This window comes from Strongylocentrotus purpuratus, unplaced genomic scaffold, assembly GCF_000002235.5.
Source record: "Strongylocentrotus purpuratus isolate Spur 01 unplaced genomic scaffold, Spur_5.0 spur5_scaffold_11, whole genome shotgun sequence".
NCBI classification, from domain to species: domain Eukaryota; kingdom Metazoa; phylum Echinodermata; class Echinoidea; order Camarodonta; family Strongylocentrotidae; genus Strongylocentrotus; species Strongylocentrotus purpuratus.
The window spans coordinates 29923968-29944020 of NW_022145596.1; the positions used below are offsets into that span (position 1 = coordinate 29923968).

General features: G+C 38.3%; 2 protein-coding genes across 2 annotated transcripts; both read left to right on the top strand.

Moving 5' to 3' along the window:
* Positions 1–6478: 6478 nt before the first annotated feature.
* Positions 6479–9847, top strand: LOC586474 (thyrotropin-releasing hormone receptor-like). The gene is made up of 2 exons (XM_030981142.1): positions 6479–6502; positions 7438–9847. The coding sequence occupies exon 2, from the start codon at positions 7643–7645 to the stop codon at positions 8768–8770; it is 1128 nt and encodes a 375-aa protein (XP_030837002.1). The 5' UTR covers positions 6479–6502; positions 7438–7642; the 3' UTR covers positions 8771–9847.
* Positions 9848–12786: 2939 nt separating this feature from the next.
* On the top strand, positions 12787–18928 carry LOC115922125 (uncharacterized protein K02A2.6-like). The gene is made up of 2 exons (XM_030980215.1): positions 12787–12877; positions 14847–18928. The coding sequence occupies exons 1-2, from the start codon at positions 12787–12789 to the stop codon at positions 18926–18928; spliced, it is 4173 nt and encodes a 1390-aa protein (XP_030836075.1).
* The last annotated feature ends 1125 nt before the right edge of the window (positions 18929–20053 follow it).

Sequence of the window (20053 nt, forward strand, 5' to 3'; positions counted from 1 at the left end):
GAAGCAAAATGCACTGAAGTCCAACTTACACAATTATGTATACATAAACGACTCTGAGCAAACGACGCCCTCTGGGGAAAGCAAATAGTTTACATTTCAAAATATAGTAGCGATCGATGTAACAACTAGGTGGAAAAAAGTAAATTAGTTTGATTAGCGTAGAAGAAAGAAAGAAAAAGAGTAAGTGAGTGAGTGAGAGAGGAAGATACAGGGAGAGAAAAGGAGATCGAGTGAGAAAGAAATTAAGGCAATTGGGGCAGACTTGATATAATTAGAATACATCAGCTTTGTAGTACGAGGATTTTCTTGCGGTGCCGGAAAGAGGGGGGGGGGGGGGGGGTTACACATATCATAAAACAATGTATTCTTGTACAATTATTCGGCTCTTTGGTGACTGAGTAGAAACATGAATGCTGTATGTGCTTTTTAATAATTATGATTAATACCATACTTCTATAGTTGTCAACTACGACTACTTGCTTACATTATAATGTATTACAAGTAGTCGTAGTTGACAACTATTCCATTATATGAAAACGTATGTAGCTAGGGGCACGTGCCCCTGAGTCCCCCAATCGAATGGCGAAGGAAGAAGTAGAAGACAGAGCAAAGAGAGGAGAAAGAAAATAACGACAGCAGAGGGAGAAAGAGACGGTAAAGGAGGAAAATGGATGGAGGGGTGAAGAAAAAACGGTTCTAAATGCGCTTTATCACAAATTGTCAACAATTATTCTTCGAGACAATAACAATTACTTTTTGTTTGTGATAACCTCGCTGGGTAGTTTTATTTATATATTAATTATTTGTTTTCCAATGCTACACAATGATTAATTTATTTTTAGACAGGAAAACAGTTCTTGCTAATTTGTCAGAAAATGCGTACTAGACGAACAGGCAATAAACCGGTCACCACACAGCATTATGATGTAAATACGAATTAGTATCCTCCCCCCCCCCTCTCTCCCTCTCCCTCTCTCTCCCTCTCTCTCTCTCTCTCTCTCTCTCTCTCTCTCTCTCTCTCTCACTGACTTTCTATCTTTCCATCTTTTCTCTCTTTATCACTCTCTCTCACATCACCTTCTTTCTGTCTTTCTTCTATGCTATTATAAGCCCAATTAATTTGTTTCCACCTCTTGTTACATGTAGTACTATATATTTATTTTGAAATGTAATGTATATGTTTTCATCAGAGGGCATCCTAGCTTGTAAGCCACTGATCAGAGCCGTCGACTATAAGTTGGACTAGTACAGCGATGCTCTATATACAAATGAAGATGACGGGAAAAATTAATGGGGCCATAACATGTGTCTTCTAACAGAGCAATAGTGGCAGCTGTTTTAAGTTTTGCATTGAAATCAAATTTGGAATTTGAAAATGTGAAACATACATCAGATTTATATTTTGTTATAGTAGTGACGATGATGATGATGATGATAGCCTAATACTAATACTACTACTACTACTAATAATAATAATAATATGAAGAAGAAGAAGAAGAAGAAGAAGAAGAAGAAGAAGAAGAAAGGAAGAAGAAAGTTTTTTTTTTTAAATGAACGATTATTTAATAGAAGTGACGATGATGATGATGTTAATGATATTAATAATAACAATAATGATAATAATAATGATGATGATAATAATAATGATAATAATAATAATACTAATAATAATGATAATAATATTGAGAGAAAAAAAAGAAGGATAAAATAATAATAATACTTAGAATATTAGTGACGGGGATGATGATGATGATGATGATAATAAAAATAATAATAATGATAGTATTCATAACAGAGTAGTGACGATGATGATGATGATGCTGATGATGATGATGATGATGATAGTGATGATGATAATAATAATGATAATAATAATAATAATAATAATAATAATAATAATAATAATAGTAATAATAATTTGATTTGATTTGATTTGATTTATTTATTTCTGTTTGATTTTCTTTTTCTTTTGCATTTTTACAAATATATAACAAACAAATATTGCAAACTTACACATGACAAAAGAATATAATGTAGAATAAAGTAAGGCTGGCTGTAACTAATCAAAAACATCAAACAGGAGGGTTGACAAAGTAAGCAAAGCTTTATAGTATGACTACCCTCAAAGATAGTAATAATAACAATGATAATATCCATAACTATAATGATAATGATAATATAATAGTAATAATAATAATAATAATAAGAAATAGTAATAATAATCATGATCGTTATTATTTACACGCCTTCTCTTTCTCTCTTACTCTCTCTCTCTCTCTCTCTCTCTCTCTCTCTCTCTCTTCCTCTCTCTTTCTCTCGCTCTCTGTCTGTCTCTCTCTCCTGGCTATCTCCTCTTTTTTTTTAAATCATTTTCATCATCACTCTCTCATTATCATCTCCTCTATCCTTTTTATGATCTCTTCCTTAAATTTCCCCTCTTTTTTATATTTTCGTTATCATCTTCAAGTTTTTTACTCTCAATCTGAAATTTCAGTTTGCTACCTTTATTTACTCTTTCGTTGCATAGGCCTATGTAGAATTAGTTATGAAACTCAAATTGTGAATACTATGATATAAATCTAAAAGCGAACCTTTATGTCTACAATTTATTCATTTTACATTGTATTTGCGTACTGAACAGAGGGCATGTTGCATCATAATATTTAATACGTTCTGGCAATACTCGGAAACACATAACTAGAATTTTCTGTACCCTCGAAGCCAGTCAAGGATGCATATCGATTTCAACGATTTTGTTTACATAATTAAACCCAGTTGTCTAATTGCATTTTTATTTTGCTCACAATACAAAGCTTTAAGACTTCGACATTTGCTTCAGACGTATTCTTCCGTATTTCAATTCCCCAGACGCCCTTTTTGCCTATTGATGTAAATTGCCGAAAAGAAAAGAAAAACACTCAAACACACGCAAAGACGGAACCTATGTCCAAAGCCTATACTTTAATTGTTTCAAAAAATGAATGCCTCCTTTTATCTATTCATTACACGGCGAAGTATAATCCGGAGTTTCATATTTCCATCGTTCCTCTTCGTAAAATTAAAAAGGCTATCGCATGGCGTCACCATGGTTATCAAAATTATGTATTCCTTGATATCCAGTCATAATAGAAGCCGATACAAGGAGAAAAGTGTTTTTTTCTATCCTTTATTATGATCATGACAAGATAATTCAAGACCTTCAGGTAGGTGTGGTAAGCCACATCTATGATAAAACCATTCCTCAAGGTTAGCAATTTTTTGAGCGGACTGAAGTTTCTTCATCAAAAGGAATTAAAACAGATATGATCGATTAAACTGCCCGTGAACGAAATTAGAATTGTCATTGAAGTTCCCGACTATATAGATCTACAGATCGTAATCCAATGTAATTTTTCCTACACGCTTTAAATAAAATGAGTAAACATCGATACGTTTATATTGGAAGTTGACCTCAGTCATTTTAATGCTTCTCCGTATGAACCTTTACCGAGGTAGCTATGTACATCCCTTTTCCTTTATTTTATTTCCAGATTGAACTATAACACAAACGGCCGATTCGCTATTTCTCTCTACCTTGGTCAAATCTTTATTTCTATAACTACTTCATCAAGGAATGTTGGCTTGATCGTTCATATCATTCTAGTAGATACTTTAAGTATGATTTCAAAGTAATAATGCCAAGTAGAATCAAATGAACTAGAAGAAAAGAAAGATCCCATGACAAGAATAAAAAAAAATTAAATTACTGACCGTCTGCTTTGTCCTGGAAGTATAACTGTGCTTTTTATGTATAAAAACAAATTAAACGTAAATGATTACGTGAAACGTCTATCACTTCGATTTTTTGCTCACAGGGCTTCATAAGAAATTCAGTGTGCGTGTGTGTAGGTGGATGTGCGTGTGTTTGAATGTAGGTGTGCGTGTATCTAATGTCTCAACATTCGGAACAACAAAAAACATCGGCTCGTCGAGAGACACCTGTCACTTTAAGAAGTGATCAATTAAGATCATAAGAATAACAATATTTATAAAGCGCAACATATCCATCTCTAGAGATGCTCAAGGCGCATACAAATAATTTAAATTAATATTTAACATACTTAAGATTAAAGAAATATTAAATGTTAACTTGCATTAGATCATACAACTTCATGGTGCCAAGGTGCATACAATGTGGCACAGTGCGATTGTTTGTTTGGCATGAATTGTATAAAAAGAACATTGAAATTTAACAATATGCATTGAGCATCAGGTGAGTTTTAAGCCCAGTTTTGAAAGTAGAGAGAGTGTTGGCCGTCTGAATAGAGAAAGTTAACTTATTCCACAAAGAAGGAGCTGCTGATGCAAATGCTCTATCCCCCCAATTTCTTTTGGTACGTATTTCTTTAAGTCTAATATTATGTGATGAACGTAAACCAGAACGACCTGCAGAGTGGGGTGATAGAAGGGATGAAATATATTCTGGAGCTAGATCATTTAGTGCACGATAGGTTAAGAGTAGAATTTTATATATCACACGCTGTTGAACAGGGAGCCAGTGCAGAGATTTCAAGATAGGAGTGATATGTGATGATATTCTGGTGTTAGTTACAAGGCGAGCAGCAGCATTCTGAACTTTTTGCAATCGGTTAATTTGGTTGGCGGGTAGTCGAAAGAGTAATGAATTGCAATTTGCAATCATGTAACTTGATAAAGGGAAATCATTTGATTTTTCACAATTTGTCAGTATTGTTTCATTCTTTGCAGGGAGAAAATGGGAGAGGCACTCATGACAGATAAAAGGGGAATCATATAATTCACTAGCTCCTGAAGAAAACCTAGAAAATGTCAGTGATGACTTGCAATAGTGCATGTACAGAGGTGGTTATAAAGTTATTCCTAAGTCTCCTGGACTCTCCTTGTTCTATCTACGTCAAGATAAGTCTGACCCAGTACATAATCAGCTCATATCCACTGCTTGACGTCTAGTAAGAAACATACAAAGGACGATTGTGTTATGCATTTCTGACAATTAAGTAAAGAAAACTTTATTTACTGGGTGTAAGCAGGGACAACTAACAAGTCCCTGGTGTAAGCCACAAATATGTTCAAACTATTAAGAAAACTTTTATTGTCCCGATTTTCGAAACGCAGCTGTAGTATATATACGTTGATGATTTGATTTGGTTTCGATCTACTCTGATCGTTTATTATCAAAGTTCATTTAAAAAAGTGAATTAAAAATACACAATAACAATATAGGCCTGTATTAGTCAAGGAACTTAAACTTGTACTTGAACTTACAGATATAATTTTTATAGCATATAATATTTTATATATCTCTCTTTCTCTCTCTCTCTCTCTCTCTCTCTCTCTCTCGCTCTCTCTCTCTCTCTCTCTCTCTCTCCCTCTCTCCCTTTCCCCCACTCTCTCTCTCTCTCTCCCTCTCAATTCAATTTCAATTTATTTATGTTTCCAAAAACATTACAAATCAATTATAAATATTTACAACAAATGTATAAATACATATTGGAAACAGAGGGGTCCACTAAAAAGCAATGCTTGTAGTTATACACGTGTAGACACCTCAAATGATACTTAGGAATGATGAGTAATTAAATTAACAAGTCCGTAACTACAAAAGGAACTACAAAATAGGGAGAAAAAGGGGAGAGGGAACAGAGACGATAACGAGACAAGACAGTACTTTACATGACAAAGATAGAAGAACACGGTCATAATATATTACTAGCTCTCTCCCTCTCCCTCTCTCTTTCTATTTGTTTGTCGGTCAGCCGCTATTACATTACGCACTGTTTATATATTGTAGGAACATGTTTTACTTATGACGAAGACGTCAATCCAAACTGTGCCTTTGTCTATTCCTTTTTTCTATGTATGATTTTGTATGTGACCATGTTCAAAATTCATATATTTGTGATGGTGTACATGGAAAATAAATGAACATCTATCAATCAATGAATCTATGGATAAATCAAGGTTAATCTCGTCTTCCGGTAACATAATTATATGCAACACTTATTGTAAAAACTTGGCTTGACAATGTTAATGGAACGATATTTCATTCAATTGCAACACATCTATACTTAAAATCCAAGGATTACAAACCGATTAGAAATATAGTGTGGGAAAGCTGAAAGCGATGCCAGATGACCGCAGAAATTAATAATAATAAATATTCTTTCGCGCTACACTGACGCAATTTAGACTTGACGCCGGGCAAACATTGATTCCTGTCTTTTCAAAACGCTTTTTTATTGACCGACAAGGAGCAGCATTATCAATAGACCCTTGAACACCCGTATCTATTCTTCAAAGAAGCGGAAACCATCTCGTCCTAAGCTCATCTTTCGTTTTAAACCAAGCATGCTTTTGTATTGACGCGGCGTCCAATGGCATTTGGAATTGGGCGTGGTCTGTTTCTTGAGTATATATATATATAAAAAGCAGAGTGATCGCTTGCAACAACTATAACTACATCGATTAACTGGATGCTGAGGAGGTAAGTTTATCTACTTTGTTAATCTACTTTGAACGTCTTTTTATTTTGTAAGTATTGCTAAATTAAATATGTTTTCTCCAAATATCATTTATCAATCTAGAGTAAATGAACTAAACATTTTCAGACAGGGGATATACTATACAAACAATGCTCTTTATTAGACTCGTTTACCGGGAAAGCGTTAAAATACCTATTTGCTTTTAATTGACGGAAGTTGTAATTTTCTTCAAATAATTTGAATTTTTTCTTTGCACAATTACCACACTGACAGCTTTATTGAGCATATAGAAATACACAAAAGGACGCATTTCCAATCAATGTGTTTAAATACAAAATGGATTTTGCGTGAGAAATTGAACTTAAATCGACATTTTGTTCTCTGTCAAAAGTTCTTTAAAAAAAGCTTTCAAATCCTATATCGGAGGTGAAAAGAATATCAATTTGATGTTGAAGTCTTATATCCAGCCGTAATATCTAATCATAATAACTAGGGCGGTCATTTTGTCACTAATGCAGTATTACATGACATCAGATCGAAATGCTCGTGTGCTTTATAGTACATAATCTGAAATGTTTTCTTAATTTTCACGTATATGTTGTGATTATTTTCCGTGCAATAATCATATCCTTTGATATTAACGAGCTACTCAAAACGTTCTCTTAAGATGATGGACAGATAGGAGCTTTACATATTCTGCTAGGTTCAAATACTTATTTTAAACAATAAAAGTAATGATAGTAATAATTAAGATGATGATGATGATTGTTATATTGATGTACTTAAACTTCAAACTCAAACTCAAACTCAAACTATTCCATAATAGCGTCTTACCAGTTACAACGTAAGCTACCAAACCTAAACCAAACAGTCTAATGACAGTATAACTGAAAGTAATTAGTAAATCATAATTTCTCTATTTTCTATTCTCTAACAGTTTCAACAATTCCTGAAGTGGACGAGATATCACACATGTCATGCTTTACTTTTTTTGTACAGCCTAATCTGATGCGATATATGCTGTATGATAAATACTGTTACGGATACACCTTTCAAACCTAGCCAAAATTTGTTAGCGAAAGTTATAAGTGGTGATACCTTTGACTGTTCCGAACAGTATATGATTAATTTCGAAGTTGAAAATGACGGATTTCCCGGGGATTATAAGCGATGATCACCTCGACGATCTCGGTTACTGCGAGACAGCTGACATCAGGAACGTATCGGAGGAGAGCGCATGGGGTTGGTCCTATTCTGGCCCAGAATGGGGATTCAATACCATCTTTCTGCCCATTGTCATGACCATCGGCGTGCTCGACAACTGCGCCTTTATCTTCGTGGTATACCGCGTCAAGAGCATGCAGACGATTACCAACTATTACCTCGTCAACCTCGCCTTCGCGGATATGATGTTCATCACCTTCGCAGTCGTCCACAAGATCATCAAGATCTTCACGTCACCGATTTCTTTCGACGATTCCGGGCTTGGTCTCGAAGGCTGCATGGTGATATTTCTCTTTCTCAGCGCCGCCTACAATGCTTCGATGTGTTTCATTACAGCAGTGAGCGTCGAGCGGTACAACGCGGTGTGCAATCCGCTGAAGATGCATCAGGCTCAAGGTTCGAAGCGCTGGTCATTTACAAGAAATGTCTGCATCGTCTCCTGGGTCGTCGCCTTCCTCGTCTCCGGCACATTTCTACCCAGCTACGGTAAATACGAACACAGCTGCTACGAGTGGCCAGACGTCGAGCCATACAAGAACTGGCCAAAGAAGACGAGCCATTGTAACCCCTTTTCACTGGTCGCAGACAGCTACACCAGCGGTGCGCAGACGATCCCTTTCTTCATCACTCTCGTCGTAAACTTCATCCTGCATCACAAGACCCTGAAGGGTTTGAGCAGCTCTCTCGGCAAAACCAAGGGTGACGGATCTCGGAGCGAACGTGACGCCAAGATCCACAGCCAGACTGTTCGCATGCTGGTCGTCAACAGCGTTCTCTTTTTCGTGTTCCTCTCACCTTTCGAGTTCATCTCCTTGTTCGTCATGATCAACATCCTCATCACAGGCGGTATCGTCATCCCAGGTAAAACGCTGACGGTGTATATCTACATCGCACGTACACTCACGTACCTCAACTCTCTCTCCAATCCGATCATCTACACAGTCTTTTGTAAAAGATATTTTAATGCTTTCAAGGAGGCTTTTGGACTTAAATCAAAACTATCGAGAGATCCTTCAGTGAGTACCGTTTCTAAAAACGTACGATAAATATTATTTTGTTTGGGAAATGCAGCATTTGAAAGATTGAACCAATGCACCCTATTACAATATGAATTTGAAGAGATTCACTTAAATGCAATGCCAAGACGAAAAAAAACTTATCAACTTTATTTGGCTCACGGTCCTATTTTCATATCCTGGTATTTTCCATATTTATCTCCCTTTCCCTTAAATCACCGTTAAGGTACCTGTTTAGTTATTCCAATTTGGTCTACTCTTTTATTAAACGCATTTACTAGCTCCTGGTTTCTGAAAATATATTCTAATAAAACATGATCAAGCGAATTCTACATCTCAGTTTATTCAGACCCTGGTATACAACGCCATTGAAGAAAAGCAAAATGCTTGTTTTGTGAGTAAATTGATACTGTTAACATCATAATAATTATAATTCTGATATTAATGTTAGAAGCAAATTTCAGCATCAAAGAGGAATAAATGACGATTAAGTGATATGTGGTTGGAATTCAAGAATCAGAGATTTAATCTCCCGTTTATATTTGTCTGTATTACGTACGCAAAATCATGTACAATGTTGGTTTTGTCTTTAAATTCATTGATACTTTTCCCAATACCGTGATGCGCATGGAACATCCAATCGTCTATTTCATAACATGTCGCCTGTATTTTTTAGGTTTAGATTTTTTTTGACGAATAGTTTTTTCCTTCCTTGCAGCCCAATGATATGATTATATGCCATTAAATTTGTATTTACAGAATGTAGTGGCCTATTCAATTTCTGGTGGTTGTTGTGACTCCCTAACATATATATCTCTATATAATTGATTAAGACGGCATAATTTAGTTGGCTTACGCTGTGAATTGACAAATGAAAGTACTTGTAATGTCGAAAATATTATACATTCTGAATAAATTTGCAACAGAAATGGTATTCATTGCATTCAAAATTTAATTTAGTAGTCATTGGGCTAAATTATAGTAGAATTTACAGTGTAGAATACATTATGAAGTTTTTCAACAGGAATATTTGACATAAATAATGATTTGTAACTGCCTGTATGGGGTTTTCTTGCCTCTTTAGCCTGTTCCTCATTTTCATTGTATACATTTAGGACAACAATGTTCCATTTACATTTTCAGTTCTACAATATTTATATTTGTTCTTTTTTTACAATCATATATCATTATCATATTTCAAATATTGAATTTAAATGTACTTTGTGCATGCTTTTTATGCTCATATTGAAAGGGGATAAATCGAATAATATCAAATCAAATCACCACTACTACTACTACTACTACTACTACTACTACTACTACTACTACTACTACTACCACCACTTCTACTACCACTTCTACTACTGCTACTTCTACTTTTGCTACTGGCACCATCACTACTACTACTGCTGCTATCACTACTACTTTTACTACTACTATGTCTACACTTCTACTACGACGAATACTACTATTGTTCCTCCTATTACTACTACTACTATCAATACTAATAATACTTCTACTACTGCTACTACTACTACTACTACCCTTTCTCCTCCTCCCCTTCTCCTCCTCCTCTATACCATTGATAGTATATGTTACTACTATCGCTTCCCTTGATATATACTACTTATATTGATTTTGATTTGGTAGTTTAATAATTCTCTGTTTATTATGTTGCGTAATTATTCTAATGTGTAAATGCTTATTCTATTTTGATGCCTATCGGAAAAAGATATGATTTTAATCATTATGTTTATATTCAATTGTATGCACTTTTATAAATGCAGCATTTGTACTTTCCGGTAGAAAGATTAAAAGGCTCATCGTTCGATGATACAACCCTACATACTGATATGTTACCATGGCAACACATTGAGCGATTTTTACAATGATGATTATCAAAATACTCTTTTCCCGGTAATGAACAAACACAACAAACAAACAAAAATGAGCATCGTCTATATTAGAAAATACTAGAAGCTGTGTTCCATGATTATTCCATATTACTGTGATAGATAGTAGATGTATTGAGCGAGGGGGTGGGGGGGGGTGGAGATCCAGTTACAGATAAAATTTGTATGATCTAGGCATGTGAAAGTATTTGTGTATATACCCGTGGTATTGCTTGTGGATTACACGTATTTTTTAATGGAAGTGTAAATAACTTATCAGAAAATCTATTTTAAAAGGAAATTGAAATGATAATATTGTAAAAATGTACATTAGAAATCATCGATTTTTCGATTACATTCATATTAACGTGATGTAGATCTTAACTGTTGTTAACATTTCTTTCGTGTTTGGTCTCATGATAGGTAGCCTAGTAATTTGAGTCGAACGAAAAATTAAATTGCAGTGCATTTATGCATCTACTGAATAAGGCTATAGATTGATAGTCTGATCAATAATTCAACTTGTAAAATTCCATCCATCTTGCGCACTGAACACTGTTATTGAGTTGTTTTTAGTTTGGTTATTGCATTTTTTTCATATATTGTGATATAAGTGATGGATATTGATGTACTTCGTTTTTACTATTGCTCAAATCTATATGACGTATTTTCTTTTTCCGCCTTTTGTGTGGCTTGACGTTACTTGTGGCGTTTGCTGGAGAAAAAACACGACTATTCATTGATGACTGAATAAATATCAAATTTGTGTTAATTAAAGATGTAATATGTTTCCTGGTCATAGTTATTGCTTTTCCATTATTATTCAAGCGGGATAATTTCTGGTGCAAAACATATGCACCATAGATGTTGCATGTCTGCCATTATTAGCAAATTTAATGCTGATGTGAAAAGTTTAGCAAATGGTGGGGTTAAATGTTTGCGATTACATTACATCCACGCGTGCTGAGAATCACTCTGATATTCAAAGAGAACACTTGATATTATGTGAAAAAGAGTGGGAGAGAGGGGCGAAATGGGAATGAAGAGGGAGGGGGAGAGAGAGAGAGAGAGAGAAAGAGAGGAAAAAGGGAGAAAGAGAGAGAGAGAGAGTGTGTGTGTGTGTGTGTGAGATAGAGAGAGAGAGAGAGAGAGAGGGGGAGGGGTGGGGCGAGAAAGAGGCTAAAGGGAAGGTAGGGTGACTTTGAGGGATGACAGTGAGCGGGATGATGGAATGATGAGAGATAGGAAATGAAAGAGCAAAACAAATGTAAAGAGAGGAAGAAAAAGAAAGAGAGAAGGGTGATGGGCGGAAGGGGGGATATGAAACGAGTTAGATTGGATGAAATTTGATGTGCAATGATAATTGTAATTGTCTACTCGTTATAAACAACCATGATCTAGTGGAATAATATCCACGCGATCTTATTAAAATTGTAGATCCCCCAAAAACCTCCATGACCAGTTAAATATAGTATATTTAGTTCTTCCCTTCTTGCTTCACCAAAAAAAAAATCACCCGTTCCTTTAAAATCATTTACACGCCCAGAGGCACTTTTCCAATTCTCTAGTGAATTAAACGTCCAATATTATCATGCTGGAGAATTAGTTGAGATCTCAATGTGTTAATGAATAATAATTGTAAAAACAACAATAGTAACAATGATAATATTAATAATAGAATAGGAATATAAAATTAAAAAAATAATGATAATAACTGTTGTGGTACTATATGAACAACACCAATAGTTCATTGATGTGCGTAATGAGGCCGCGATTGGCGGAAGGATATGGGAATAAAGCACTTTCAAGATGGCCACTTATACATGAACATTGTCTACAGTGATCTCTTATTTATCCGTTCATCGGATCTTTCAACATGGTGGCAGCGGTCAAAAGAATTGCCATATCTATTACTATGGAACTGCAGATCACATAGGGCCAGCAATAATCTTGAATGACTTATGAAAGATTGATAGGGACGGTTTTTGAACTGCCGACAATCACACTGCACAGCCAGCAGAGTAAACTCACAGCCGCGTCTCCAATATGACTTTGTGTCGGCGTAAGGTTGCGCACTGTATTACGCGGGCAACACTACGAGTAGACTAGTGTATTGACTGTCAGACTAAAGCCCTACATTCAGGACCAGAACTGATGCGGAGGCAGAACCAGAGCCTAGAGGCTCGCCAGGAGCAGAGCCTAGAGGCTCGTCAGGAGAAGAGCCTAGAGGCTCGACAAGACCAGAGTAGGGTGTCTGAACGATTTTTCAATTTTCAATTTGGGATCGTTTTTCACCATTTTTGTTTGATATTTGAATAAAAAATGTTATCAGAATAATACATTTCAAATTTCAAGTCTCACCGATGTTTCTATCAAAAGTTACAGCCCCTCCAACACGCTGGTATATTCATATCATTTTGGTCAAAATCGTCGAAAAAGACGTCCACGCAGAGTGATGTTGTTTTGCTAAATTTAGCCAAACAGCTGTATCGCGCGATATGCAAGCGTATGCATATCGTACGCATGCTGCTAAGCCAATCCGCGACTTGCAGCTTGAGCTACGCTGTCTCCGCGACATGTGCGATTGACTAGTATGGTTGGCGTTCGTCGCACAATAAACCCGGAAGTGAATGCACGTTATAGTCAATGGCAATATCGCGGAGACAATCTCCGCGATATTGCCATTGACTATAACGTGTATTCACTTCCGGGTTTATCGAGGGAATTTCCAACCATAATTTCAGTCACTTGAATTTGGGGTTTCGTTCGTGCGCGGAGATGTTACGCGATGTAACCATGGTTTGGACTGAGCGGAGCGCACGCCCCCTAATTAGCTGATCCACCAAATAGCGAGAAGGGTATTTTTAAACTGTTATCAGTTGTGATCCCTGGGGGCTAGCGAAAATATAATCACATAGAATTGTTCCTTAGGACTGGGACTACTTATCGATCGGGGCGTCATATCTCAAAAGTGACAAACCTCAGAGTTAGCCAGGACACAATGTTTAAATTGCTGTTTTGACCAAGATATTTTTAGAATTTCGGGGGCTACGCCCCTTTGGAAATATTGGAATTCACCTGCTCTTTCATATGACACCTCATTCATTGATTATCACCTTCAGGATCACAACTGATAAAGGTTTGAATCTCGATTTGAAAAAAAAAAATTGACTTTTTTTGCATGGTCGCGCAATGCACGTAGGCTGCATAGGGATGCGTGTAATCTCTATGGGAAGAATTTTAGCACACAACATCGGGTGCGCGATCAGACACCCTAACCAGAGCCTAGAGGCTCGACCGGGACCGGGAACAGTACAGCTATAGGCCGCTACCTCGGACTTCCAGCCCTGCACTGCATTTTGGTTTTGGAACTAGCCTACGCCACTCGGACCCAGAGCGTCGTGTTGCGGACCGTGCAAGTAGATCCAGGACTGATTGCTGGACTTGGTCGGATCTGATTCAGTGATTGTGGAATGAAAACTAGATTAGACTCTTAATCAAATGGACTATAATCTAAGCAGACATATAATGTTTGGACTCGGTTTGAAACAGTTAAACCATAATTAATGTGCTTTGTCGTATAAAACTGGACTAGTCTAGTCTAGGGGTCTAGATCAAGACCTAGCCTAGATAGATAGTCTAGACACTTTTTTTTCTAGTCTAGACTCTACTTATGGATCTAGACTAGACCGAGTATGAGAATGAGTATGACTAAGAAGGTGTAACTTGATCAAAATCTACTGTCACCTTGTTCTATATTACTGGACCTGGTCTAGATCTAGACCAGATCTGGACTAGGCCTAGTCTAGATTTCTAGATGTGTTTACTTTAGACCTTGACGAGTCCAATTTCTACATGTGGACCTGTCCTAATTAAATGAATGATACACATCTCTTACATGTATGTAGAAGAGCTGATGTACTACTAGACTCTACTAGATCTAGATATAGATCTAGTGGTAGACTCTACTGGTACTAGACCAAACAGTGGTCTGTGGTATCCCCTTAAAGCAGGTCCAGGACCAGTTGTCTATGTTAGACCAATTACACAAGGGGGTCCAATTGTCTATGGATCTAGACTTTATATATTTTGATACATTTGAACCTGCATTTTGAAGTTGTACATAGAGTCTATAGTGTAAATGCTAATTGCTCTGTAGGCCTACATGTCGATCTAAGTCACAATTCATGTATTACATGTAATTACCTGTGTAGTCCAAGACCCCATTGTAGAAACCAGGACCATGGCCCGCTATCCAGAGATGAAGTGGGACTCTCGGTGTGGTCTCGCTGAAGAATTCACGTTATTTCAACAGCGAATGGAACTTTGCCTTCTCGATAATGAGATAACTGATACTACAAAACAGGCAACAAAAATAAAGATAGCTCTTGGGAACGAAGGGTTACGCAGGATAAACGCCTCTAGCCTCAGCGTAGAGGATCAGAAGGACCCAGGCAAGCTATGGGCCCTAATCGAAGGCCAACTGAATGTCAAAGTGAACTTCAGGATTCATCGTCTCGAATTAATGCGATACAAGCAGATGTCTGGAGAAACGATCGACGAGTTCGTCAATAGATGTCGGAGTAAGGCAAAGGAATGCGAATTCACCGAAGGGGAATTGAGTGAAAGACTTATAGAGCTGGTGATTTCGTCTACACAACTCGAGTCATTTCAGAAAGACCTACTCGACAAAGAAAAAGGGTTCTCAGTTGATAAGCTTCTTGAAGAGGGCCGCAAATATGAGGCCATTCAAGTCGGTAAACAGTGCCTGCAGACGCTCCACACCATTGGAAGTGGGAACATTGATGCTGTTAGTCACGACAGTAGGCAGAAATGCAGGAACTGTGGTCTTTCACACCTTCCAAAGAAGTGTCCAGCCTTCGGGGACCTGTGCAATGCGTGTGGCGTCAAAGGACACTGGGCGAAGATGTGTCGAAAGAGGAAAGATCCGGTCAAATCGACGATCCCTCCTAGACGTCCACCATCACAAGACAGGTGGAGCTCACAGCAGAGACAGCCCAGAAACAGGCAGTATAGGTCTACATCCTTTCATAGCAGGAACCAGCGTAAGGTTGACGAAATTGGACCGGACGACACAAACCAACCGGACAGTGAGGAACGTGAATTCCACATGATACATATATCGCTAAACTCTATTGACTCGGAGCAGACCGAAGCATATGCGAGTATCAATATCATATGTCCAGACCTGAGGGGTCACCATCGCCTCAATGCAAAGGTTGACACAGGAGCCAGCGGTAATGTTCTGCCACTGCGGACGCTGAAGGACATGTACAGGGCTCGATGGAAAGATGTTATCCGTCCCACCACTACGCGACTATCTGCCTATGGAGAAACACCTTTACGCTGCTTAGGCACCTTGATGATGTCGATGATGTATGAAGGGTCGCCTTGGGTCGTAGACCAAACATGGTATGTTGCGGACGTAAAGGGACCAGTCATTGTCGGACTTCCTACTTCCAGAAAGCTAGGGATTGTTACGATTCACACAGTAGAACAACAGATGGGCCTGGACAGTCCAAATGATCTTCCTCCCATCAGGTCAGCTAAAGACCTACAGGCGGCTTACCCAGACCAGTTTGACCAGATTGGGAACTTCAGTGGCAAGGCAACGTTGCACTTGAAGAAGGATGCAACTCCATCAATTGATGCGCCTCGAAAATGCAGCATCCACCTGAGGGACAAGCTCAAGAAAGAGCTGGATCAGATGGAAAGAAACGGCATCATTAGGAAAGTTACTCATCACACAGATTGGTGCAGTTCCCTCACCACAGCCCTAAAGAAGGATGGGTCATTGCGAGTCTGCCTTGACCCCAAAAGGCTCAATCAAAACCTGAAGAGATGCCCTCATAAGATTCCAACTCTAGAGGAGCTCAATCCCGCATTCTCACAGGCCAAGTACTTCTCGAAATTGGACGCAAAGGCAGGATATTGGTCAGTCCACCTGGACGAAGAATCGCAGGAGCTTACTACATTCAGATCACCATTTGGAAGGTATTGCTTTCGCAGACTTCCATTTGGACTTTCGGTGAGTCAAGACATCTTTCAACAAAGGATGGACACAATCCTTGCACAGGCGCCAGGCTGTGAAGGTATAGCTGACGACATAGCTGTATTTGGCAAGACTGAACAGGAGCATGATGATAATCTCTGGAGACTGATGGGAGTTGCACAAAAAGAAGGTCTGGTGTTCAACAGTACAAAGTGTGTGATCAAGGCGAGAAGCATCAATTTCTTTGGTTCACTGTACACAGACAAAGGCATACAACCAGATCCTAGCAAGTTGGAGGATGTCAGAGAAATGCCTACACCACAGAACAAGGACGATCTCCAGCGAGTGTTAGGGATGATGACCTATTTATCACCATACATCTCAAACTATGCTGAAAAGTCAGCAATACTGCGTGATCTTCTGAGGAAAGATGTTCCCTTTACCTGGCAGGAGGACCATGAGGAATGCTTTCAACGATTGAAATCAGACATTTCAGAAGGAAAGTGTCTACGGTACTATAACCCCAGTGTCCCAACAGTACTAGAGGTAGATGCATCGCTCAAAGGACTTGGAGCCTGCCTCCTTCAGAATGAAAGACCAGTCGCATTCGCCTCGAAGAGTTTGTCAGATGCACAATCCAACTACTCAAACATTGAGCGAGAGACATTGGCACTTGTTTTTGGGATCACACGTTTCCATTCATATCTGTTTGGCAACCGGTTCACAGTCTACACTGACCATAAGCCACTCGAAACGATCTGTAGAAAGCCCCTGGGGAGTGCGCCTCCAAGACTACAGAGACTTCTCGTCAAAATACAGGGCTATGATTGTGATATCCTATACAAGCCCGGAAGTCAGATGACATTACCAGACACACTCAGTAGGTTGCCAAACCCCAGAAAGAGAGGAGACGTCATCGTTGAGCTCCGTGTAGATGAAGTCATGGAATTAGACGAGAATCATGACACTGATCTGGCAAGCTTTACACCTATGAAGCAGACACAGCTGCAGAGAGAGACAGCAAGCGATCCGAACCTGAAGCAGCTGAGTAGAATTATTCACGATGGATGGCCAGACGTGATTAAGCAGGTTCCAAGCAGCTCAAGGATTCACTGGTCATACCGAGAGGAACTGGGCGTCGCCAACGGCATTATCTTCAAAGGAAGACAGGTGTTGATACCTTCAACGCTGCAATCAGACATCCTGGAGCAGCTACACACGAGTCATATGGGTATAGAGAGAACTCGTAGACTAGCAAGGGACACGGTATACTGGCCAGGCATCAATAAGGATATTGAAAACCTTGTCAAGACTTGCCCTGCTTGCCAGGAGAACCAGGATCGGCAACAAAGGGAACCACTACAACCGCACGAAGTTCCAATGACGCCATGGACAAAGGTAGCCACAGACCTGTTTTTTCTTGACGGAACTGAATACTTACTCATTACTGACTATCATTCCAAGTTCCCTGTGATCAGGAAAATGCACAGCACCACAAGTGCTTCAGTTGCTACCGTAATGAAAGAAACTTTCAGCCTCCTTGGAGTGCCCTCCGAAGTTATATCTGATAACGGACCCCAGTTCATTGGAAAAGCTTTCAAAGACATGTGTGAGTCATGGAACATCAAGCACACCACCTCATCGCCGAGATATCCGCGCTCTAACGGCCTAGCTGAACGGATGGTACGCACCATAAAGTCGATGATTCAGAAGTGCAAACAGACAGGACAAGATGTCCAAAAGGCACTTCTCCACCTTCGAGCAACGCCTCAGTCCGACCTGCCATCTCCTGCCGAGATGATGTTTGGGAGGCAAATGAAGACAACACTTCCAGGTCGCCATGACAGACAGATGAGCGATGTCCACGACCAGCTCCAGCGAAGGAGGGATAGGATGAAGAGCGACCATGACAGACATGCCGGCCGGGTACTGCCCCTCCTGAAGGTCGGCCAGAAAGTCAGAACCTTGCATCCAGAAGACAACACATGGCTGCCGGCTGAGGTTTCAAGAGTTTGCCCAGAACCAAGATCATATGAAGTGACAACACCCAATGGTAGGGTGTTAAGGAGAAACAGGTCCCATCTTAGAGAGATGCCGATACAAATAGAGACGACAACAGCACCCCCACCAGGGACAGAGCATCTTCCAAGAGAGGATGGTGACAACTGCACAACACCCGCAGGAACACAGGATTTCGATGGTTCAGTCCCTCGTTCTGATTCTTTTGCCTATGTCACACGATATGGTCGCAAGGTTAATCCCCCATCTCGTTATCAAGAATAAAATCTTCATCGATTAATAGATTGATAAACAACAACTATACTTTATTTGTTTAATGATTTAGCATATCCGGTAGAATTACATTGATGATAGTAAAACCTCATATTTGACATAAGGTGATTCAATTTCTTAATCAGTATACATGTATAACCAAAATGTCTTATATAACTGCCACGCTTAATATTGGTTATCTTTCAACAGAAAATCTCTTTTGTATACAGAACCGAATTTAGCAATTGTATGCCGTGCTCGTGCATGATATTTCAACTCTCCACACAAATACCAGGAATTATAGTTTTGTTACGCAGATTTGTCGTATTGCTAAGTCCTAATTGAAATGGGATGAAAAACGTTTTTTCGAAGGAAAATGTTGTTTATAACTGTTTGCCAGAAAGCAATATGGAATCACTTTAGTTTATTCCAGCAAAAGTTATGTAAAGTATAAAAAGTTGAATTACATTATACAAATATGTCGATTCAGCAACAAAATATGCCTGTTATAGTGGAGGACACTATTTTACCATTCTAAAATTTGCTTTTCTTGTTGAAAGGTACTTGTAAGTTTTAGTTGAACAGTTTTTAGTACTGTGCTTCTCGAAAAAAGAAAAAAAAGAAAAAAAAAAGAAAGAATATGTTTGGAATGTTTCCTCCTGTTGAAATTTCTAAATTGTGTTACTGTTTTAGTGGATAATTTCCGTCATGCACAGTGCATATTGAGCAGGGAAGATACAACTGGTTAAGGAGAGCACTATCAACTTGACATTGAAAGAAGGGGGATGTTGTGGTACTATATGAACAACACCAATAGTTCATTGATGTGCGTAATGAGGCCGCGATTGGCGGAAGGATATGGGAATAAAGCACTTTCAAGATGGCCACTTATACATGAACATTGTCTACAGTGATCTCTTATTTATCCGTTCATCTGATCTTTCAACAATAACAATCATGTTTATGTTAATAATAATAATATTATTAATAATAATAATAATAATAATAATAATATTATTATTAATAATAATAATAATAATAAAAATGACAATAATAATGAAAATAATAATTACAACAAAATTTAACCAGACATTGAATTCGTCACAGAGACGAATTAGGTGATCTGACGCTTTGATC

Coding starts and splice junctions, on each gene's coding strand:
- LOC586474 (XM_030981142.1), top strand. CDS start 7,643: ATGACGGATTTCCCGGGGATTATAAGCGATGATCACCTCGACGATCTC.
- LOC115922125 (XM_030980215.1), top strand. CDS start 12,787: ATGCGGAGGCAGAACCAGAGCCTAGAGGCTCGCCAGGAGCAGAGCCTA. Junction 12,878..14,846: donor AGAGGCTCGACAAGACCAGA/GTAGGGTGTCTG, acceptor TTACCTGTGTAG/TCCAAGACCCCATTGTAGAA.